At 41.2% G+C, this 25,378-nt stretch overlaps 1 protein-coding gene across 2 annotated transcripts in view; it reads left to right on the top strand.

Annotated features, from left to right (window-relative positions):
* Nucleotides 1-23,788, top strand: part of SEC13 (SEC13 homolog, nuclear pore and COPII coat complex component) — a 32,378-nt gene extending 8,590 nt beyond the window's left edge. For both annotated transcript variants that reach the window (XM_024556441.3, XM_024556442.3), the window contains exons 4-9: nt 467-618; nt 1,085-1,218; nt 7,987-8,120; nt 8,518-8,641; nt 9,548-9,694; nt 23,345-23,788. In XM_024556441.3, the coding sequence (XP_024412209.1) occupies nt 467-618; nt 1,085-1,218; nt 7,987-8,120; nt 8,518-8,641; nt 9,548-9,694; nt 23,345-23,458 (805 nt within the window). In that variant the 3' untranslated portion in view covers nt 23,459-23,788. The remainder of the gene's footprint in view (nt 1-466; nt 619-1,084; nt 1,219-7,986; nt 8,121-8,517; nt 8,642-9,547; nt 9,695-23,344) is intronic.
* The last annotated feature ends 1,590 nt before the right edge of the window (nt 23,789-25,378 follow it).

The following is a 25,378-nucleotide window of genomic DNA, read 5'->3' as shown; positions in this document are numbered from 1 at the left end:
GTGGGAGGGGGAGAGGGGGGTAAAGGTACAGAGAATAAGTAGCATAGATGATAGGTGGAAAATAGACAGGGGGAGGGTAAAAATAGTGTAGGAAATGTAGAAGCCAAAGAACTTATAAGTATGACCCATGGACATGAACTATGGGGGGGGGATGTGGGAGGGAGGGGGGTGGGCAGGATGGAGTGGAGTGGGGGGGGAAATGGGACAACTGTAATAGCATAATCAATAAATATATTTAAAAAAAAAAGAAAGAAAGCTTCTCTGACCTCTGAGCTTCAAGGTTCTTACTGCTCAGTGAAGGTCCCTTGTGGCAGTGATACTGTATGCCTCTCCCTTTTGAGTTCTGTCGTGACACATTGTCTCTGCCTACCAAGGAAGCCATTTAGTTCTGTCCAAAGAAGTGGCTGGCAGAATACTGTGGGTGACTCTGGCCCATCCGAGTAACCTCTGACCCCTCCCCTTGCAGTCACGAGGGACCTGTGTGGCAAGTGGCCTGGGCCCACCCCATGTATGGCAATATCCTGGCATCCTGCTCCTATGACCGGAAAGTCATTATCTGGAAAGAGGAAAACGGCACCTGGGAGAAGACGCACGAGCACACAGGACATGACTCCTCAGGTATACTGAGTGTGGCAGGACAAGGTTGGGGGGGGGTGCCCCTTGGGTGAGCGAGAAAGGCCTCTGTCCTGGCCAATGCTCTGGTTCTCTTCCCCTTGTGATGCTTCTTGGTCATCCCTTGGGTTTGGGTTGGCTTTTGCACGTGTGGTCCAGAGGGGAGATAAGGCTCTAATACCTAAAGCCAGTCCAAAGCAAAATGAGAAAAGCAAAGACAATGCAGTTTTTAATGTTTATTTATTTTGAGTGCTATCCTGTATTCTCAGATTATTGTCCAGCTTACCTTTTGTTAAGATAGACATTAGTTAAGGAAAAGATGATGTTAGTAGATTGTGGTTTTTTAAAAATCTCTTTAATTGACAAAGTTACAAATTGCCCATGGTAATCCATGTAATTTTATTTATAGATTTAGTAAAATGATAAATGTAGAAAATCAAAGTTTGCTCACTGTGCCTCCCTCCTTCCTTAGTAAACTCTGTATGCTGGGCGCCCCACGACTACGGCCTAATCCTGGCCTGTGGGAGCTCTGATGGGGCCATCTCCTTGCTGACGTACACCGGGGAGGGCCAGTGGGACGTGAAGAAGATCAACAATGCTCACACTGTAAGTCCAGACCCCGCCTGCATGTACAGGTAGTTCTGCAGACTTACCTTGTGTCCCCTGCAGAGAGGGGCAGGGGTAGTGTCGCAGCTGTGCAGTGGGCCAGGGGAGGGGCTGCTGATCAGACATGCTTGGTGGAGCGGCTTTGAGCTTCTTGGCTGTGAAGCCAAACAAAGGCTGCATCCACAGAGGTCAGAGGTTGCATATCTTTATCCATTCATCCATCCATTGATGGACACTTAGGTTATTTCCATATCTTGGCTGTTGTAAATAATGCTGCAGTGAACATGAGGTACATATATTTTTTGAATTAGTGTTTTCTTCAGACAGATACCCAGAAATGGAATTGCTGAGTCATGTGGTAGTCCTATTTTTAATTTTTTGAGGAACCTCCATACTGTTTTCCATAGTTTTGCACCAATTTACATCCCCACCAAGATTGCACAAGGGTTCTCTTCTCCATATCCTTAACAATATTTGTTATTTCTGGGGTTTTGATGATAGCTATTCTAACAGGTGTGAGGTAGTATCTTACTGTGGTTTTGATTTCCTTGATGATTAGTGATGTTGAACATCTTTTCAGGTACTTGTTGACTATCTTTATGTCTTCTTTGGAAAAATGTCTGTTCAGATCCTTTGCCCATTTTTAATTTTTTTAAATCCTCACCAGAGGATATGTTTATTGATTTTTACAAAGAGAGAAAGGGAAAGAAAAAAAAGGGGAAAACATCCATCAGTTGCCTCTCATACACACCCTGACCCAACCAGGGATTGAACCTGCAACCTCTTGATGTACAGGGTGACGCTCTAACCAACAGCCATCCAGCCAGAGCAGCTCTGCCCATTTTTAAATCAGATTTTGTTTCTTTGATTGAGTTGTATGAGTTCTTTTATATTTTAGATATGAATCCCTTATCACCTGTATGACTTGCAAATATTTTCTCCCATTCACTAGGGTGCCTTGTCATTTTGTTGATGATTTCCTTTGCTGTGCAGAAGCATTTCAGTTTGATATAGTCCCATCTGTTTATTTTTGGTTTTGTTGCCTTTGCTTTTGGAGTCAGATATAGAAATCATTGTTGAGACCAATATCAAGGAGCTTACCACCTATGTTGTCTTCTAGGAGTTTTATGGTTTCAGGTCTTGCATTCAAATCTTTAATCATTTTCAGTTAATTTTTGCATATGGTGTAAGATATTAGTCGAGTTTAATTCTTTTGCATTCCAGTTTGCATTCCTTTGCTATATAGTTTTTGTAATGCCATTTATTGAAGAGACTATCCTTTCCCTATCATATATTCTTGTCTCCTTTGTCATAAATTAATTAACCTTATATGCATGTGTTTATTTCTGGGCTGTCTATTCTATTCTGTGGATCTATTTGTATGTCAATACCATACTGTTTTGACAGCTGTAGCTTTGTAATATAGTTTGAAATCAGGGAGCATGATGCCTCCAGATTTTTTGTTCTTTCTGAAGATTGCTTTGTCTATTTGGGGTCTTTTGTGTTTCCATAAAAATTTTAGGATTGTTTTTTCTATTTGAAAAATGCCATTGGAATTTTTATAAGGATTATATTGAATCTATAGATTGGTTTGGGTAGTATAGATATCTTAATAATAATTATTCCAGTCCACTCTGGCCAGGTGGCTCAGTTGGTTGGAGCATCGTCCCGTACACCAAAGGCTTGCAGGTTCGATTCCCAGTCAGGACACATACAGGAGGCAGCTGGTCAGTGTTTCTCTCTCACATCAGTGCTTGCTCTCTCTCTTTTCTCCCCTCCCTTCCTCTCTCTCTAAAATCAATAAAAACATATCCTCAGGTGAGAATTAAAACAATAAAAATAAATAATAATTATTCCAGTCCATGATCATGGAATATCTTTCTATTTATTTGTGTCTTCTTTAATTTCTTTCATCATTATCTAATAGTTTTCAAGTATAGGTCTTTCACCTCCTTGGTTAAATTTATCCCTAGTTATTTTACTCTTATTGATGCAGTTGTAAATAAGATTGTTTTTCTTCGTTTCTCTTTCTGATAGTTCTTAGTGTACAGAAATGCAAAAGATTTTTGTATATTGATTTTGTGTCCTATAACTTCACCAAATTTATTAATTCTAACACTTTTTGTGGTATCTTTAGGGTATGCTATATGTAATATGTCAGCTTCAAATACTGAGTTTTACTTCTTTCCAATTTGGATGCCTGTTACTTCTTTTTCTTGTCTAATTGCTCTGGCTGGGACTTCCAAGACTGTTGAATAAAAATGGTGAGAGTGGGCATCCTTGTCTTGTTCCTGATCTTAAAAACCAGCTTTCAGCTTTTCATCATTGAGTATGATGTTAGCCATAAAGACCATATATGGCCTTTAGTATGTTGAGAAACATTCCCTCTATATTCACTTTATTGTGAGTTTTTATCATAAATGGATGCTGAATTTTATTAAATGCCTTTTCCTGCATCTATTGAAATACGATTTTTATTCTTCAGTTTGTTAATGTGGTCACTCTGATTGATTTGTGGGTGTTAAACCATTATTCCATCCCTGGAATAAATCTCACTTGATCATAAAGTACGACCCTTTTAATATATTGCTGAATTCAGTTCTATAATAATTTGTTGAGGACTTATGCATCTATCTGTGTTTATCAGGGATATTGACCAGTAATTTTCTTTTCTTGTGGTGTCCTTGTTTGGCAATGCTGGCCTCATAAAATGAGTCTGGAAGCATTCCCTTCTTTTCTATGTTTTGGAAGAGTTTAGATGGATTGTTATTAATTCTTTGAATGTTGATAGAGGTACCAGCGAACCTGTCTGGCCCTGGACTTGTATTTGTTGGGAGATTTTTGATTACTGATAATTCAGATCTTCTATTTATTTATGATTCAGTCTTGGAAGGTTGTATGTTTTTAGGAATTTATTCTTGTGATCTTTTGTATTTCTGTGATATTAGTTGTAATGTCTCCTTTTTCACTTCTGATTTTATTTGAGCTCTTTGTTTTTCTTGGTGAGTCTAGCTAAAGGTTTGTCTTTTTTCTTTTCTTAATCATTTGAAAGAACCAGCTCCTAGTCTCCTTGTCATTTTAGTCTTTATTTCATAAATTTCCTTTCTGATCTTTATTTCCTTCCTTCTACTAACTTTTGACTTCATTTGTTTGTGTTCTAGTACTTGAGATGTAAGTTAGGTTGACATTTTTTGTGTGTCTTAAGGTACGCAATTATCACTATGAGCTTCCCTCTTAGAACTGTTTTTGCTGAACCCCATAAATTTTGGTATGTTGTATTTCTATTTGTATTGTCTCAAGATATTTTTTTCTCTTTTGATTTCTTCATTGACCTATTAGTTGTCCAGTAGCATGATGTTTAATCTCCACATATTTGTGAATTTTCCAATTTTCTTCCTATAATTGATTTCTATTCATACCATTGTGGTTAGAAAAGATGCTTCATAGGATTTCAGTCTTCTTAAATTTGTTGACTTGATTTGTGGCCTAACATATGGTCAGTCCTGGAGAATTTTCCACGTGCACTTCAGAAGTATATTTATTTTGCTGCTTTTGGATGGATTGTTCTTTGTATATCTGTTAAATCCATCTGATCAAACACATTGTTTAACTGATATTTTCGTATTGATTTTCTCTGGGTGACCTATCCATTGATATATATGGGGTATTAAAGTCTCTTACTATTATATTGCTGTCTATTTCTCCCTTTGGGTCTGTTACTATTTGCTTATATATTTGGGTATTTCTCTCTTGGGAAGATAAATATTTACAAATGTTACATCCTCTTGCTGGATTGACTCCTTTATAATTATGTAATGCCCTCTTTGTCTCTTATTACAGTCTTCATTTTAAAGTCTATTTTGTCTAACACAAGTGTAGGTACCCCAGCTTTTTTTGTTTTCCATTTGCTGGGAATAATTTTTTCCATCTCTTCACTTTCAGTCTGTGTGTGTCCTTATATCTGAAATTGCTGTCTTGTTAGCAGCACATAGAAGGCTCACGGCTCTTTATCCATCCAGTTACCTTATGGTGTCTCTGGTTTTTTGTTTTGTTCTGGGTTTTTTTGGAGAATTTAGTCTATTTACATTTAAAGTAAGTATTGATAGGTATGTGCTTCTTGCCATGGTGTTAATTGTGTGTGACTTAGTGGACTTCTCTCTGTTCCTTTCTTCCTCTCTTCTCTTAGTTGTGGTTTGACGACTTTCTTTAGTGGCGTGCTTGATTCCTTTTTCCTTATTCTTGTGTATTTACTATAGGTTTTTGCTTTGTGGTTTCCATGACGTTTTCATATAACAACCTAATTTGTAACAGTCTATTTTAAGTTGACAACTTAAGTTTAAACACACTGTAAAGTTCTACAGTTTTACTCTGTCCCCACCCACATTTTATATTATTTATGGAGCATTTTACATCTTTTTATCTTTTGTATCCCTTAACTAATTATTGTAACGATAGTCATTTCTACTGTTTTTGTCTTTTAACCTTCATAGTAGCTCTGTAAGTGATTTATCCACTACCTTTACTATATATTTATTTAGCTTTACCAATGAGATTTATACTTTCATATGTTTTCTTGTTACTGATGAGCACCCGTTATTTCAGTTTAAAGAAGTCTCTTTTACTTTTCTTAGGCCAGTTTAGTTGTAGTGAACTCCTTTAGCTTTTGCTTCTCTGGAAAAAACTCTCCTTCAATTCTGAAAGATAACTTTTCCAGGTGGAATATTCTTAGTTGTAAGTTTTTTTTCTTTCAGCACTTTGAGGTGGTTGTTACCTTGATCATGATGGTTTTATAGAGTACATCTCTGTCATAGTTGATCAGACCATATATTTTATGTGCAGTTAATGTCAGTTATACCTCAAAGCTGTTTTTAAATTTTTATTTTTGGTGTATAAAAACAGTTATTTGTATGTAAGAACCCAAGAACTATTGTTTTCATGAGCCTTTCTTGAGGTATGTGATAGAAAATACACTTCAGACAACAAGAATGACTGGAAAAACATTTGCACAGGAATATATCATTTTATTGCACTTTGCTGTTACTGTACTTCTGCAAATTGAAGGCAAGACCCTCCACCAGCGAAAAGATTACAACTCGCTTTATTTCGATACTCACTTTATACAGCGGTCCAAACCAAATCTGCAATATCTCCAAGGTGTGCCTGTATAAATAAGAGTTAATGGCAGAGAACTAAGACTAAAGAAGAGTTAGAAGGCAGAATACAGGCTGCACTGGCCATGTGCTCTGCTCAGATAGATAGAGTTCAACTGGTAAAAATGGTGAGGCACACGAGCAGCTGGAGATCCACGTTTTTTAATGTTGGCACCATTAACATACAAACACTACCCCCCTCCCTCCAAAGAACTGGGGGAGAATGAGAAGAACATTGCAAACACCTTATTAAAGATTTTAGTAATCATATTTAAGACTGTGTGAAATAAGATAAATAATTATGTGGCAATGAGCATCCCTAGCACCGGATTATAGTCTGGAATACGGTTTCTCACTAAAGGAAACCACAGCTCTTGAGGAAATGGCCAATTCCAGGTCTGAGGCAGGAAATTTCCAAGATGAGCTTGTGCATCTTTCATACCAGATTGAAAAGAAATAATCAAAGTCATACTTTGACCATACTAGGATTATGTCAAAAGAGCCAATTTGAACAAGTTCACAATGACAAAGATGGGCAGTGTGTAAAAAATGAGAATAGTTGCAATGAACCCACCAAATACATTTAAATCCATGAGTTCTTAAATTTAAGAAAGAACCAGTCTTCTTTAGAAAATGATAGGAAACCAGTTTAGAAAGATTCAAGAATATCCTGCCTTTCCTATCTGATCTGTACCCCTGGGCCACCAAATATTAATGAGGGAATTGCTCCATTCTAGCGTATTCCATGTAATATATGACCAAAAATGCGTGGAATTATAGCATCACCATTTTGTAATGCTCGGTGAACTAAGAGAGGCGTAAGTTACTGACAGGTGCTAACGACGCATTCCTCCCGAGGAAAGAACACACTGCCTCTTGCAGGATTGGCAGAGGGAGCAAGCCTGAGTCTGGTCCAATCATGGGTCCCGCTGACAATTTAGGAATTCAGAGGGACATGCTGAACTGAGTATGTAACAGCAAAAAACACCCTGAGAAACTATAGGTCAGATGACACTGATTCTTCATCAGAAAATTGTAAGAGAAAAAAAGGATCAGAGGAGGAATCTATAAATGAGATGTAAAGAGCATCAAAAAAAATACTTAAACAGCAAGACTAAACTTTAGGGTCAGGCTGCACATCTGAGTGACAAAACTAAAACAAAAAGATGAGAAGCCAGGATAATGGGTCCTCACCAAGGGAGAGGGGCCGTGATTCAGGTAGGACGTAATGACAGGGCTTCCTGAGTAAATGGCAGTTTTCTTTCTTGACCTGGTGGCAGTTACAAGAGTGCTTGAGAGTAGTTTATTAAGCCATGTATTTACTATGTATGTTTTTCTGAATCTGTGCCCTCCTTTCATATATTTGAAAAATGTTTTATTTCTTAAATTCCTGAGAGTCCCTAATTCTTACTTTAAATGAATATTGCTGAAAAATATATACAGTTAGGAATCCTTGAAGGAGAATTATGAGTGGCTAATCCTTAGTGCATCGCAACAGCTGTCCTACATAATCCAGTCGAGGATCAGAAAGGAAATGCGCAGCAGCCTTAGGTCTGCCAAAGCAGTGTTCTGTTGCAAGGCAAAAGGGCAAAAAGGTCACAAGTCTCCTTCCTTGCAGATTGGCTGCAATGCCGTCAGCTGGGCCCCTGCTGTTGTACCTGGAAGCCTCATAGACCAGCCATCAGGGCAGAAGCCCAACTACATCAAGAAGTTTGCCTCCGGTGGCTGTGACAACCTCATCAAGCTGTGGAAGTAAGTGGGGTCGGTGGACTTCTCAAGAGGACACTTCTTTCCTTCTACCCTACCTACCATGACTCAGCCACAGTTCACAAAAAACAGGATCTTTTCTTTTTCCCTCTTGCCCACAAAACACTTTTCAATGTCAGAGGACATGCTTTAAAAAAAAAATTGCTTTTTGCCCAAGCACTTTTATTCTTCCCCTAATTCCTAACTGCTAGAGCTGACTTGGCTATGGAAAAACAATTCATTGTAGCTAGTGAACTGGATAAAATTCTACAGGCTCAACAAATGAAATCAGAAAGATGGGATAGTTGCTCAGCCCCTTGGAGCCTACGCTGTGGGGAAGGAACAGAAGCATGGGAATGGCACCTGGGCTGCTACCCGATTTTCCTCCAATCTCCTCTATTAGGGAAGAAGAGGATGGCCAGTGGAAGGAGGAGCAGAAGTTGGAAGCACACAGTGACTGGGTTCGAGACGTGGCCTGGGCCCCTTCCATTGGTCTACCCACCAGCACCATCGCCAGCTGTTCCCAGGTCAGCTCAGACCCATGAGAGCATCCCATGTTATTTAATCTCCGAGTGACCCTGTCAGCCCTTACAGTCCTTTTAAGGGAACGTCCTTGAAAGGTAAGGACAGGGCATCAGGCACCTTTGGACGAGTACAGATAGGGGAGCATGTGAAGCCAGGGCATCATGCAATGAACTCTTGATCATAAGCCACAAGTGGCTTGCCTCCACTGAGCCAAAAAAGCAGGACCAGTTCCCCCTCTTGACGCTTGTGTGAGGAGGGAATGGAGATTCTCAAGTGTAATTCTGAGACGGTGTTCCCAAACAAGGACCAGGGCAATGGGAAATTCTCAGACCTTGAACTCACCTAGTGTCCACTCTTCCCAGACAGATCACAAAAGTAAGAGCAAGGACAAGCCTTTAATTCTATGCTACCAACACCCTGGGCAAGAATTAAGCCAGGCAGCCAAGCCTTTTACGTTATTTGTGCCTGTTTCACTTAGTCCTAAATCTGAGAGGGATGTTTGTTTTTGTTTTTGTCTCCCTTATTCTCTGAGCTCAGTTTTTAGACAGCCATACCCATTCAGTTGAGAAAGTATAGACAGAGCCAGCGGAAGCTGGAATAGGAAGTGACTTGGTAAACATGAGGAAAACCCCGGAGGAAATTTGAGAGTTAGCTATGCAGACAAAGTGCATACCTGAAACCAATGAGAAGAAGGAACCTGGGAGATTCTTGACCTATGTGATGTGTATTCCTCGGGAAAAGGGATAAGAGCAAGGGTACTGGGCTGGAAATTGGCCTTCAAAGCTGTGGTTACCCAAGAAGTCCTTGCATATGCTTTGCATTGAATCCCCTACCCTATTCCTGCAAAGGGCCGATATGGCTCCAGACAGGATCCCTGCCCCCGTCTCCTGACTCTTCTGTCTTCCCAGGATGGTCGTGTGTTCATTTGGACCTGTGATGATGCCTCGAGCAATACATGGTCCCCCAAACTACTGCACAAGTTCAATGATGTTGTGTGGCACGTGAGCTGGTCCATCACAGCCAACATCCTGGCCGTCTCAGGAGGAGATAACAAGGTACACCCCATTGCCATGACCCGGTGGACAGGCCCCGTTTGTGTTTACTTTGCTCACTGGAGAGTGCCGTTGAGTATCCCATCTCATGGCAGGCTTGAGGAGAACCGTAATGAGGACTGCATTTTGAGCATGTGTCCCAGTGGTATCCTCAAATCTTACTATGTATGTCCCACACTTACACATAGGAAAGATGCTGACAGGTGGTTTGACTTGCATAGGAGCCACAAAGCTGTTGGGTGACAGGGCCAATACTCAGGCCCAAATGAAATCCAAAGCCACTGCCCTGCTAGTCCATCACCCCAATGATTTGACTACCTTAATTTCATGATGCCAATTAGCTCTGCCCAAAAAGTAAGTAGATTAGAAAAATAACTCATAAAAGCAAAAACATTGGGAGAGGGGGTAGTTGTGAGAATCCCTAAGAGACATATTTTTAGAAATCAGTACAATTCGTGAGTACTATGCACAAAAACAAGGTCATGGAGCCAAAGTGACTGTTGGAAAACTCAGTAAAACAAAGACTAGCACAAGGCAAGTTGCACCAGAGCAAATGAATTTGAAGACTCATCATGACCACTGCATTTGAAACTTACCTTACAAAGTTAGGGATGCTCTGCCTCAGGGAAGAAGCTGGCCAAGCAGATGGCAGTGGCTTGTTACTTCTTCCTCTCTGCAGACAGCTTTCTTTTTAATTGTGCTAAAATACATATAAAATATATCTTAACCATTTTTAAGTGTGCAGTTCAGTAGCATTAAGTACATTCATGTTGTCGTGCAATCATCTTCATCATCCGTCTCCAGAACTCTCTTCATCTTCCCAACTCCGTAGCCACTAAACAAGAACTCCCTGCTTCCCTTGCTCCAGCCCCTGGCAACCATCATTGTACTTTCTGTCCAGGAATTTGACTGTTCTAGTGACTTTCTGTAAGTGGAATCATACAGCATTTGTCTTTTTGTAACTGGCTTATTTCACTTAGCATACTGTCCTCATCTATGTTGTAACATGCGTCAGTTTCCTTCCTTTATAAGTCTAATTTTAATTATAACACACTATTTATCCATCTGTCTGGTTTTTAAATTAGAGTTCACATATATTATTTTCAGGAGTACAAATAGTGATTAGACATTTTTATAACTTACAGAGTGACCACCCCAATAAATCTAGTACACATCTAACACCATACATAGTTATTACAATATTATTGACTATATTCTTTGTGCTGTATTTTATATCGTGACTGTATTTATAACTGGCAATTTGTACTTCTTAATCCCTTCACCTTTTTTGTCCATCCCTTAAAGCCCCTTCTCCTCTGGTAACCATCAATTTGTCCTCTGTATCTATGAGTTTGTTGCCGTTATGTTTGTTCAATTATTTTGCTCTTTAGATTCCACATATAAGTGGAATCACACAGTGTTTGTCTTTCTCTAACATTTCATTCAACATAATACCCTCTAGATTCATCCATGTTGTCGCAGAAGGCAACATTTCACTCATTTTTGTGGCTGGGCAATCTTCCATGGTGTGTGTACACCGAATATTCTTTGTCCATTACACTTGGGCTGCTTCCATACCTTGGTTATTATAAACAATGCTGCAGTGAACATAGGGGTGCATATCTTTTCAAATTGATGTTTGAATTTCTTCAGATAAATACCCAGAAGTGGAATTGCTGGATCATGTGGTAGTTCTATTTTTAGTTTTTTGAGGAAAATCTATACCGTTTTCCACAGTGGCTGCACCAATTTACAGTCCCACCAGCAGTGCCCGGGGGTTCCCTTTTTTCTACATCCTCACCAATATCTGTTGTCTGTTGATTTATTGATGCTAGCCATCTGACAGATATGAGCTAGAATCTCATCATGGTTTTAATTTGTATTTCCCTAGTAATTAAAGATGGTAAGCATCTTTTCATATGTCTGTTAGCTGTCTGTATGTCCTTTTGGGAAAGGTGTCTATTCACATCCTCTGCCAATTTTCTAATTGGATTGTTATGTTTTGGTGTTAGGTTGCACAAGTTTCTTACATATTTTGGATGCTAAACCTTTATTGGATATATCATTGGTGAATATCTTCCAACATTTAATAGGTTGTCTTTTCTCACTGTTGATTGTTTCCTTCACTATGCAAAAACTTTTTAGTTTTATGTAGTCCCATTTGTTTGTTTTCTCTTTGTTCCCCTTGTCCAAGCAGACATATCCAAGAAATAATACTTGTAAGCATGACATCAAAGAGTTTGCTGCCTATGTTTTCTTCAAGTTTTATGGTTTCAGATCTTAAAATTTAAGTCTTTAATGTGTTTTGAGTGAATTTAGTGATCTGGTTTCGATTCTAAATGATAGCTTTGCTGGGCAGAGTAATTTTGGTTGTAGGTCTTTGCCTTTCATCACTTTCAATGTTTGGTGCCAATTGTTTCTGGCCTGCAAAGTTTCTCTTGAGAAATCAGCTGATAGTAGTTTGGGAACTCCCTTGTCTGTAACTACTTTTCTCTTGCTACTTTAAGATTTTCTCTTTGTCTTTAACCTGTGGCATTTTAATTATGATGTGTCTCTTGGTGTGGACCTCTTTAGGTTCACAGAAAGTTTGGGACTCCCTGCACTTCCTGAACTTGAATGTTTGTTTCCTTCATCAGGTAGAGAAGTTTTCAGTCATTATTGCTTCAAATAGTTTCAGTCCTTTGCTTTCTCTCTTCTCCTTCCGGTACCCCTATGATGTGAATGTTAGTATGCTTGATGTTGTCCCAGAAGTCCCTTAAACTATCCTCATTTTTTTAATTCTTTTTCTCTTTTTGCTGTTACAATTGAATATTTTCTGCTACCTTGTCTTCCTGACTGCTAATTCGATCCTCTGCTTCACCTAATCTGTTGTTGACTCCTCTAATGTGTTCATTTCAGTTATTGTATTCTTCATTTCTTACTGGTTCTTTTTTACGCTTTCTATCTTTTTGTTGAAGTTCTCACTGAGTTCATGTACTTGTCCCCTAAATTCATTGAGCATCCTTATAATCAGTGTTTTGAACTCTGAATCTGGTAAATTGCTTGTCTCCATTTCATTTCGTTTTTTTCTGGAGTTTTGTCCTGTTCTTTGTGACATGTTTTTTATTTCCTTATTTTGTCTGTCTTACTGTGTTTGTTTCTATGTGTTAGATAGAGCTGCTACATCTCCCAGTCTTGGTGGGGTGGCCTTACATAGTAGATGTCCTGTGGGGCCCAGTGGCACAGTCTCCCTGGTCACCGGAGCAGAGTGCCCAGAGATGCACCTATGTGGGTTGTGTGTGCCTGCTTGTTGTAGTTGAGCCTTGATTGCTGTTAGCATGTTGGTGGGTAGATAGACCCTCAGGTTGACTGGATGTGAGGGCTGGCCATGACTACAGTGGACAAGCTATTATGCAAGGGATGACCCTACAGAGTGGGGTTCACTTTTACAGAACTCTGGGGCCAGCCAAGTTCACACTTTGGATGTGTCATTTGTGAAGCTGGTTGGGTAGTGCTCCATTGTGGTTCTATACTTCTTGGGAGGGTCTCCAGTGCAACTCAAGGTCAGTCACCACTTGTGCCTTATTTTGGGCCACCTGGTAGAAGCTACAAAGTGAACTACAGTTGGTTGCCACTTGTGCTGGGCTTGTAGGTCACTTGGAGAGGCTGTGCTGTGAACCAACGCTGCCCCCCCCCCCCCCCCCCGTACCAGACTTGTGGCCACTTAGTTGAAGCTGCATTCCAATCCAAGACCAGTAAGTTGAGACTGCTCACTGGTCACCCCATGTGCCAGTCCTGGGGATACTTAGCAAGTGGTATAAAGGATGCCTAGGAAAGCTGCTGTAGTTTGGGGTTTGTGGACCTTTGAGAGATTTGGGGAAAGCAGCATAAGCCAAGGCAAGGCACTTGTGGGAAAAAAAAAAAAAACGCTGGGAAGAGTTTCAGGCCTAGTGCTCAAGTTAGGTAGGGCAGGGTCGCAGAGAATCACCAGGGTGGGACAAACAGTGAGTGTTAGGCTAATGGAGACCTCAGATTTGGTGCCCACCTGCACCTGCCTCCTGGGTAAAAGAGCTCAACAAAGAACAGTGGTGCCTACCAGCACTTTTGTCCCCTCACCCTTGCCTCTCCATCCCTTACCCCAAAGCTAGTCAATTTAATTTCCGTATGTCCCTGGTGCTTTTCCAGCTGTTGCCCTTGTGCCGAAGCTCCTATGGAGTGTAAGCAAGCAAGCCCATGTGCGGGCCCCTTGAGAGGATACCTAGGTCTCCAGCAGACCCTATCTCATTCGGACATGATCCCCACTCGTTTTCACTGCCAGATGTTATTGGGACTCATCTTTCTGACACAATGTCCCTGTCTGGGGAGCCCAGTGTGGGGTTGGGACCCCTCACTCCTCAGGTGGTCCTCCAAAGGATACCCATCTGATTCTTAATCACCACACTGAGAGTATGGGACCTGCTTGTTCCATGTCTCCACCCCTCTTTCCAGTTACAAGTGTTCTGTTTAGACTTCGACTGGTTCTTCGTTATAGTTCTGTAATTTAGTTATAATTTTGATGTGGCCTTCAGAGGATGCAAGCACAGAATTTACCTGCTCCACCGTCTTGACTGGAAGTCCTATCCACTCACATGTTGATGGTCACTGGGGTGCTTCCAGCTTGTGGCTGTTGTGAATAATGCTGCTATGCATGTGGATGCACAGATAATCTCTCTTCAGGACCCTCAGTGCCTTGACCCATGGGGCTGGGTTGGGCATCATCCCACAAGGCAAAAGGTCACTGGTTTAATTCCCGGTCAGGGCACATGCCAGGGTGGTGGGCTCAGTCCCTAGTCGGAGTGCATGCAAGGGGCGGCCAGTCAATGTTTCTCTCTCACACTGATGTTTGTCTCCCCCTCTTTCTCCCTCCCTTCCCATTTCTCTAAAAATAAATAAAATCTTTTTTAAAATTAAAATAAAAAATACTCTCTACAGTCAGCTTTTATCCAGCCTGGGGTCCCTTTCACGTACGGTGGCCCCGGAAAGATCTAGCAGGCCCCTTCCCAAAGCCATCAGATTTGGGGACTATATTGACCCCCCAAAGGACAGTCATTTTTACTTGTAGTGTGTGCCAGAGTTAGGAACAGAACCCAACTTTGGTGGCACTGAAGACAGGCCAGGGGACCCTGACTTACCTCAGGCAGCCCTGCAGTAATAACGTGTACAAAGCAGTGAGCAAGTGCTGGTTGTCCAGTCCATGTTTGGGGTCTGCTGTCACTATGCTAATGCATCTTACTCTCCTTTATAAGCCTGTTTCCTATAAAAAGCTCAACTCTATTGCTGTCTCCATAGCACTCCTTCGTTAGACTTAGCGTGTTTTCAGTCCAGAGCATCCTGCACAGTGCATGTGTAGTAACTAAAGTCTGCCTCTAAAGCAGGAGTTCTTAGACTTCCAGCCAAGATGGAGGCATAGGTAGACACACTGTGCCTCCTCGCACAACCAAAAGAGGGCCAACAACAAATTTAAGAAAAAAAAAACAGAGCTGACAGAAAATTGAACTGTATGGAAGTCTGACAACCAAGGAGTTAAAGAGGAGACATTCATCCAGACCAGTAGGAGTGATGGAGATGGGCAGCTGCGGGGAGAGGACTTATGGCAAGGCAACGGCTTGCGGACCCGGCAAGGCAGCAGCTGGCAGAGCAGGCAGTCCCACATTTGCATGCAGATAAACTGGGAGAAACAACTGGGGAGCGAGACAGACCACACAACCCAGGGCTCCAACGCAGGGAAATAAAGCCTCAAATCTCTGATTGAAAACACCCATGGGGGTTGAGGCAGCAGCAGGAGAAACTCCCAGCCTCACAGGAAAGTCCGTTGGAGAGACCCACAGGGTCCCAGAATGTATACAAACCGACCCACCTGGAAATCAGCACCAGAAGGGCCCAATTTGATTGTGGGTAGTGGGGGAAGTGACTGAAAACCAGCAGAGGGCGGAGCAAGCAGTATTGTTCCCTCTTGTACCCCTCCCCCACACACAGGGTTGCAACACAGCTATGTGGGTTGCCCCGCCCTGGTGAACAGCTAAGGCTCCGCCCCTTTTACATAACAGGTGCACCAAAACAAAAAAAAAAAATGGCCCAAATGAAAGATCAGATCAAAACTCCAGAAAAAATACAACTAAACAATGAAGAGATAGCCAGCCAGATGCACAGTTCAAAACACTGGTAATCAGGATGCTCACAGAATTGGTTGAATTTGGTCGCAAATTAGATGAAAAAATGAAGGCTATGCTAAGAGAAACAAAGGAAAATGTACAGGAACCAATAGTGACGCAAAGGAGACTGGGACTCAACGGTGTGGACCAGAAGGAAGAAAGAAAAATTCAGAACAGAATGAAGAAACAAGAATTCAAAAAAATGAGGAGAGGCTTAGGAACCTCCAGGACATCTTTAAACATTCCAACATCCGAATCATAGGGGTGCCAGAAGGAGAAGAGGAAGAACAAAAAATTGAAAACTTATGTGAAAAAACAATGAAGGAGAACTTCCCTAATCTGGCAAAGGAAATAGACTTCCAGGAAGTCCAGGAAGCTCAGAAAATCCCAAAGAAGTAGGACCCAAGGAGGAACACACCAAGGCACATCATAATGACATTACCCAAGATGAAAGATAAGGAGAGAATCTTAAAAGCAGCAAGAGAAAAGGACAGTTACCTACAAAGGATTTCTCATAAGACTGTCAGCTGATTTCTCAAAAGAAACCTTACAGGCAAGAAGGGGCTGGAAAGAAGTATTCCAGGTCATGAAAGGCAAGGGCCTACATCCAAGATTACTGTATCCAGCAATGCTATCATTTAGAATGGAAGGGCAGATAAAGTGCTTCTCAGATAAGGTCAAGTTAAAGGAGTTCATCATCACCAACCCCTTATTATATGAAATATTAAAGGGACTTATCTAAGAAAAAAAGATAAAAAATATGAACAGTAAAATGACAGCAAACTCACAATTATTAACAACCAAACCTAAAACAAAAACTAAGCAAATAACTAGAACAGGAACAGAATCACAGAAAATGGAGATCACATGGAAGGTTATTAGCTAGGGAGTGGGTGGGGAGGGGGAGGAAATACAGAGAATAAGTAGCATAACTGGTAGGTAGAAAATAGACGGGGGGAGGTTAAGAATAGTGTAGGAAATGTAGAAGCCAAAGAACTTATGTGTATGACCCATGGACATGAAGTAAAGGGGAATGTGGATGGGAGCGGGTGTGCAGGGCAGAGGGGGATAAAGGGGGGGAAATGGGACAACTGTAATAGCATAATCAAGAAAATATATTTTTAAATAAATAAAGCAGGAGTTCTTAAAATCATTTTTAATCAAATTAGTATGTTTACACACCTTTAGGTAGTTTTTATGAGGTTATGATTTTTTTAATGCAGTCTGCTCATTTTCATGCTCCAGGGTAAACCTTTTCAGCTCTTAACTGTTTCTTCCACTGTTGACTTAGAATAGAAATAACGTACTTACTGATCTGCTTTCTTCCTCTGCCACAGCTCTCAAATGTTAGCATTACTGAACTTCTTAATACACAGATCCTCTGAATCAGTGGGTCTGAGCTGTGACCCAAGAATCTGCAGTTTACACAAGCTCCCAGATGATGCAGATGCTCTGGTCTTAGGGACCACACTTTGAGAATCACTGCTCTTTACCACCCCACATCCTCTCACTGAAGCTGTATCAACATGGTTAAACAGCATCTGTGTTTACATCATTATTATTAGTAGTATTACTTTGTTCTAATGATGTAAATTATTTACAGCATTGCCGACCCTCAGCTGCTGTTATTCATACTCCTTTTCTGTATTTTTCCCCAGTTTTATTGAGATATAATTCACATATATTGCCGCATAAGTTTGAAGTGTACAGCATAATAATTTGACTCACATACTGTAAACTGATTACTGCTTTAGGTTTAGTTAGCATCCATCATCTCATAGATACAGTAAAAAGAGAAAAAACAAAAAAATTTTTTTCCATGTGAGAACCCAAGATTTACTCTCAAGAATTTTCGAATATATCATACAGCAGTGTGAACTTTAGTTATGTTGTAGGTTACATCTCTAGTACTTATTTACCTTGTGACTGGAAGTTTGTACCTTTTGACTGCCTTTTTCCTGTTCCCCCTCCCTCAACACTCTACCCGACCCCCCACCCCACACATCTGGTAACAACAAACCTGATCCCTTTTTCTGTGAGTTTGGTTTCTGGGTTTGGGGGAGAGGCACAGTTTCCACACGTATGTGAGATCATGCAGCATTTGTCTTTATATGTCTGACTTATTTCACTCAGCATAATGCCCTCAGAATCCATCCATTTGTCACAAGTGGCAGGGTTTCCTCATTGTTTATTCTGTTGTGTGTGTAATTATTATGTGTATATACATATAGGTATGAACACACAATGGAATATATCTCTCTCTCACAACTTCTTTATCCATCGAAATTCACTTCGGTTGTTTCCATGTCTTGGCCATTGTAAATAATGCTGCTGTGAATATAGGAGTCTGTTCTAATTAGTGTTTTTGTTTTCTTCAGATAAATATCCAGAAGTAGAAGTGCTGGGTCATATACTAGTTCTATTTTTAAATTTTTGAGGATCCCTCATACTATTTTCCATAGTGACTGCACTAATTTACATTCCCATGAACAGTACAAGAGGGTTCCCTTTCTCCACAGCCTTGTCAGCATTTATAATCCTTGTCTTTAGACGATAGCTAATTTAACCAATGTGAGGTAATAGCGCATTGTGGTTTTGATGTCCATAACCCTAGTAATGAGCATCTTTTCATGTACCTGTTGTTCTTTTGTATATCTTTGGAGAAATGTCTATTCATGGCTTTGGATTTTTTGTTGTTGTTTTTAATGTTAGGGTGGTCCGTGATGCAGGCTGTGAAAGAATTCACAAAGAGAAGGAAGTGTAGAGTCCAGCTTTTTTTTAAGTCTGCTGATTTTTAAAAAATATTTTAAAATTTATTTTTAGAGAAGAGGGGAGGGAGAAAGAGAGAGAAACATTGATGTGCAAGAGAAACATTGGTCAGCTACCTCTCGCAAGACCCAACTGGGGAGCTGGCCCATACCCTAGGCATTTGCCCTGACTGCAAATTGAACCAGCAACCTTTCAGTCCAAAGGCTGGCACTCAATCCACTGAGCCAGACCAGCCAGGGCAGGGTTTTGGGTTGGGGGGGCTGCCCAGTTTGAATTGGAGTGTTTGATTTTTTTGCTATTGAGTTATATGAGTCTTTATATATTTTGATTTTAATCCCCTTTCAGATAAATGGTTTGCAAATATTCTTTCCCATTCCAAAGGTTGTCTTTTTTTACTTCATTGGTGGTTTCTTTTACTATGCAGAAGCCTTTTAGTTGGATATAGTCCCACTTATTATGGATTTTGTTGCTTATGCTTTAGGTGTCATAGCTAAAAAATCAATGGGAAAACCCATGTCAAGGAACTTTTTTCCTAAATTTTCATCTAGGAGTTTCATGGTTTCAGGTACATTTAAGTCTGTAATCCATTTCAAGTTAATTTTTGTGAGTGGTATAAGATAGGGGTCTTGGTTCATTTTTTTGTATGTGTATGCCCAGTTTTCCCAGGATCTTTTTTTTTTTTTTTTTTTTTTTTGACTAGTAAAAGTAAGGTTTATTCCCAAATGAAAGTACAGTTTAGAATTAGGGAACCTATTAATATGATTCAGCATGCTCCTCACAGCTGCTTCCCAAAGGGTTTCTATTGTTTGCTGAGCAACTCCAGACTAGCTAAACCAACGAACTCTGCTTTGGTGGCTGAACCATACCTTCTCAAATGAGGTCTGATTATTCACAGATTTTTCCTTCTCCCAGGATCACTGATTGAAGAGACTGTCCTCCATTGAGTACTCTTGGCTTCCTTGTCAAACACCAATTGACCATATATGCTTAGGTTATTTCTGAGTTTTTGATTCCGTTCCACTGATCTATTTGTTTTTATGCTAGTACCATACTGTTTTGATTACAAGATTTATAGTACAGCTTGAAATCAGGAAGTGTGATAACTCCCACTTTGTTCTTTCTCAAGATTGCTTCAGCCATTCAGTGTTTTGTGGTACCATATGAATTTTAGGGTTTTTTTTTTTTATACTTCTGTAAAAAAAAATGCCATTGGAATCGTGGCAGGAATTACATTGAATCTATAGATAATTTTTGGTAATGTGGACGTTTTCACAATATTCTTCCAGTCAAGAAACATGGGATACCTTTCCATTTATGTGATGCCTTCCATTTCTTTCATCAACATCTTGCAGTCTTCAGAGTAATTTACCTCCTTGGTTAAGTTCCTAAGTATTTATTGTTTTTGAGGCTATTATAAATGAGATCTTTTTTATTTCTTTTCACATAATTTGTTGCTAATGCATAGAAATGCTACTGATTTTGCATGTTAATTTTGTATATTGCAACTTTACTGGATTCCTTGAGTAGACCTCAGTTTTTTGGAGGACTCGAGGGTGGACTATGTATAAAATTAAGTCATTGCAAATAGAGACAATTCTACTTCTTTCCAATTCTGATGCCTTTTTTTCCTCTTCTTGCCAATGACTCTGTCAAGGACCTCCAGCACTGTGTTGAATAGGAGTGGTAAGAGTGGGCACTCTTGTTCTGATCTTACAGGAAAAGCCTCTAACCTTTCACCATATTAGCCGTGTTAGGGCAGTGACTCACCAGAATGGGTAAAACTCATTTAGCAACCTGAATTAAGCGATCTATACCCACCAAGTTCCCTGGTTAGATTGTGCCCTTGACTTTGTTCTACTGATGAGCAAAGCCACTGGTTGGGACGACTATGCAGGTAGGAACTAGGTCTGCCAAGATCTGAGTGCTGTCATATATGCCCTTTATTGTGTTGAGATATATTCATTCTAAAGCTAATTTTTTAAGAGTTTTTATCATACATGTTAAATTTTGTCAAATGTTTTTTCTGCATCTTCTGTGAGATGATCATTTGATTTTTTTTATTCCATCAACGTGATATATCACATTGATTTGTGTATGTTGAACCATCCTTGTTTCCCAGATAGAAACCTCACGTGACCATGGTGAATGATCCTTTCAACATGCTGCTGAATTTTGCTGGCTAGTATTTTATTGATTACTTTTACTGGATCTGTATTTATGAGGGGCATTCTGTAGTCTTCTTTTCTGACAGGGTCTTTTTCAGGCTTTGGTATCGGTGTAATGATGGCCTCATAAAATGAGTTTGAGAGTGTTTCCTTTGGTTTTTTGAAAGAGTTGAAGAAGAATTGGTATTAATTGTTCTTTAAATGTTTGATAAAATTCACGAGTGTTGCCAGGGCTTTTCTTCATTGGAGATTTTTTTGATGGCAGATTCAATCTCCTTAATTGACATAGTCAGGCTTGCTCTTTCTCCCTGATTGTTTAGGTAGTTTGTCGGAGTGACTGTTGCAGTAACACAGTGCTTATGATCACATAAACCTTGTTGTACTTGATGTTCCCTAGCACAGGGGTAGTGATGCTGGCAATTAAGATATGCCAAAAAGAAGCCTTAATTCCTTTAAGGGTGAGTATAGTAAATAAGATACTTTGAAAAAGAGACCATATTTATATAACTTATATTACAGTATATTGTTACTCTTGTTCTATTTTATTATTGTTACTCATACTGTGCCTCATTTGTAAATTAAACTTTATTCGTAGGTGTACATGTATAGGTCCAGTACTATCCATGGTTTCAGGCACCCGCGGTGGAGGGTCACGGAACACATCCCTGTGCGTTGCAGGGAGGGCTGCTGCATTGTTGTCTTTTCGTTGTGTCCCATAATTCCTGTAAGGCGTTCTGTATTCTTTCATTCTTTTTTCTGGCTGTTCTGACTGGATAATTTCCAATGTCCTGTCTTTCAGATCATGGTTCTTGTACATTGTTGAGGCTGCTTTTGAAATCTTTCAAATTCTTAAGTTCAATAATTGTATTTTTCAGGTCCAGGATTTGAGTTTTTTTATTTTTTGATGGTTTCTATTGCTTTGTTTTTTTCATGCATTGTTTTACTAATTTCATTTTATTGAATTAAACTTCAAAAGGATTATTTCAAATTCTTTACCTAATAGTTCATTGATCTCCATTTCTTCAGTATGTTACTAGAGCTTTATTAGTTTCCTTTGGTGGTATTGTATTTACCTGTGGTTTTTTTTAACCATCTTTGATGATCTTATGTTGGTATCTGTGCACTGAGGTAAGTGGTCTCTTCTAGACTTTTAAGGTTCAGTTTGGCAGAAAGAATTCTTTACCAGCCAGCTCAGTTTTGGTTTCTGGACATGTCTGATGGTAATATCTTTGGGCAAGGCAGCTGTTTGAGCCCCTGGTTGGAGGGGTATGCTGTATGCCACTGGCTGAGAACAGCTAGATATGATTCCTGCCTTGGTTCCCTGTCCAAGTAAGTCTGTAGAATGAGCTTCAGCCCTTACCTGGTGGGACAATGGGACAGCACCCTGAGTTTATTTGGGGACCCAAATCAGGCAAGAGTACACTGAATATCTTAGTCAGGTGAGGTCACTTGTTTTGCTCTGCAGATAGAAGCCCTAGCCTGTGCTTTCTATTCCAGTGCCTTTATAAGCAGGGCTATTTGATGGGATACACAGTTTCCCTGGTCTAAAGACTGTATTTAGCAGTAAGTGGGGCTACAAATTAGTTTTTCTTCCTGGGCTCAGCAGGGAGGGCAACTCTAAGGCCACTAATGTTCTTTGTGGCTTTGACTCCTGCTGGTCTGTGCCCCATTTCCTGGCCAAAAGGGGCCACTGGCTTTTTCCTGGAGGCAGTCAGCCCTGCCTGCCCATCCTCCTCTCAGCTGTACAGTTTTGGGGACACGTGAAGTTCTTGTCAGCCCTTCCTGCAGGGGCCACACTCTGCAGCAGGTAGGGCAATGACTCACCAGAGTGGGTAAAACTCATTTGGGGACCCAAATTAAGCGATCTACACCCACCAAGTTCCCTGGTCAGACTGTGTCCTTGACTTTGTTCTACTGATGAGCAAAGCCACTGGTTGGGACTACTGTGCAGGTAGGAACTAGGTCTGCCAAGATCTGAGTGCTGGATGGAAGCCTCTTCCCCATCACAATTGGAGCCCCCTGGTTGACCCCACAGGTTCACCTGCAGTCCTTTTGGGGCAAAACCAGAGTAGGGGCTCCCACAAGGCAATGACCCATAACTTTTGGGGTGCTGGATGTCATCCTTGTGCTCTTTTCCCTCCAGAAGAACCATGGTTTCAGCATGGCACTGACCTGCCTAGGGGAAGAGCAGTGCAGTTAGCATATAGCCATTCCTCTCCTCGTTCTCATGCAGTCTGGCCTGGTCTCTGGTGCAAAGGGTGCACCAGCCTCACTCCCACATTCTTGTCCACGAATAGTTGTTCTCTGGAGGGGGAGTGAAATCATTTGGAACCACCCATGTCATCATCTTGGTGATATCACTTTTTTTTAATTTTTCTTCTGTTCTGATGGGATTTCAGTGGGGGAACCAAGATAAGCCCTCTGTTTACCCACAAGGCTGTGAGCCATGGTTCTTTATGGGGATCTTAGCCCTCATTAGGGGATCCAGTGAGATGAGCCGGGGGAAGGGGTGCTGACCTGTAATAGGCTGTGTGTGTGCTGGCTTGCAGGTGACCCTGTGGAAGGAGTCAGTCGACGGGCAATGGGTGTGCATCAGTGACGTCAACAAGGGCCAGGGTTCTGTATCTGCTTCAGTCACAGAGGGCCAGCAGAACGAGCAGTGACAGGACAAGCACGGCCCAGCTCCTCACATGCCGATTCCTGGACTGCCCCTCCCTGGACCAAGTGACTAAACAGCTGGGCGGAAGAGGTCCAAACTCCAACAAGGTTACTGTCCCAGGAATAGTTAAACCTGCAACCAGACTGGTCATTTGCCTTAACATGATTTGATATGGTTTGTAATTTACTGTCTGGCTGAAAGCACTCATGTTATAAGGGAAAAACTGTTATTTTAAAATACTTTTTGGCCATTTGTATGTACCTTTTGGGATCAGGCATTTCTCGGGAGGTTTTGTTTCCAAAGTAATTAAACATGTTGCTTATAATTCTCCCTACATTATCCTCTCTAAAAAATTCATTTTGACTCTTGTTGGTCAACATGAACCAAGTCCCTGTTGGCCTGGCCAAGCCCTACCCACAAACCTGGTCTGTCTCTGTGTAAGCATCCCTGCAGTGCCGTTTCTGCAGAAGGTACCGGGAAGCACTGTAAAAGGAGTGCTAGACTTGCTCTTTGGTTACAGGGCCTGGAACCCTGATCTGCCACATATCCTCTGAGTATGCATCCTCTTCTGTAGAATGAGACTAAGAAACTCTGCCCTATAGAATGGTTGTGAGATTCAAATGAACTATTATTATGTGGGTGACCCACAAAATGCCATGCAGATGCAGATAGTACTAACCAAAAACCAATACTGGCCAGAAGAAAGGGCACAATCCATTGTTTATTGACCCTTTCAGTGATAGGAGGGGCCTGTGGTGGAGACCATGGTCCTGGTCTAAATCGACCCTGAACCAAGTGTCACATCTCAGCAGGGACCCTCATCTGAATCAGCAGTCATAACACTAACTACCGCTTACTGCAACCTGCTGTGAGCTGGCAGCACACTTGGCTCTTTTACACATCAAGCAGCACAACAAACCTGTAGGTTTACCCCCAATGTACTGGGGAACTGGCGCAGAAGGTTAGAGACCTGCGACTGACCAAGTTGGTAGAGACCTGCGACTGACCAAGTTGGTAGAGTCCTGATCCTTTTGTTTGTTTGTTTTTTTATTTTATTTACTTGGGAAGGGAAGGAGAGGGAAACAATGTGTGAAAGATACATCAATTGGTTGCCTCTCACATGTCCCCAGCTGGGGAACCTGGCCCACAACCCAAGCACGTGCCCTGACTGGGACTCAAACCTGATACCTTTTGGTTCATACCTTTTGGTTCATAAGCCAGCGCTCAATCCAGTGAGCCACACCAACCGGGCTATCTTAATGCCAAAGTTACTATTCTCAAAGTAGAATGAAGGAACTCCTCAGCTGTTGTCTAGGGGGTGGTGAACACACCAGAGTTTGATATGAATGCACTTAGACAAAAAGGTCAAGCCACTCACCTCAGGAGGCTGTGTGCACAGGTAAGTGTGGATCCCTATCCTTCTACCTGCTTCTCATCCTTCCTTTCTCCACAGCAAAACCTCCGTTTGAAAAAAATGTTAGAGCTTAATACGTAAAATGGGAAATGGTAGAACTACTTTGGTTGTAGTGAGAATAGAGGCCATAGCCCAGCCCACTCAGCCTCCCAAGTCATTCTGCAAAAGCCAAGCCTTTGGAGAACAATATAAAAACTGCTGGGGGAGCGGGGAGGTTCCTGTTATTCACATGAGAAAAGAGAGGCCCAAGGAGGCAACTTTGCATACATTTCTCAGCGGACGGTGACTACACTAAATTCTAGCTAGCGCTACACGTTTGCCTTCCCTAACAAACTCTGCTCCCTAAGAACAGGCCTGGTCTTCCTGATGGTGCCAGGTACTGCCAACAAATGAACAATGAGAAGGCTCTACTTCCATGACACTGGGTTGGTGCTGGGTCAGTGGGCTCCTGGGCATATATGTTCTATTTGCAGCTTACACCACCAAGGATCAGATAAGGTAATCTGGAGG

This window comes from Desmodus rotundus, chromosome 8 (assembly GCF_022682495.2).
Source record: "Desmodus rotundus isolate HL8 chromosome 8, HLdesRot8A.1, whole genome shotgun sequence".
NCBI classification, from domain to species: Eukaryota; Metazoa; Chordata; class Mammalia; order Chiroptera; family Phyllostomidae; genus Desmodus; species Desmodus rotundus.
This window is presented reverse-complemented; position numbering and strand designations above follow the sequence as displayed.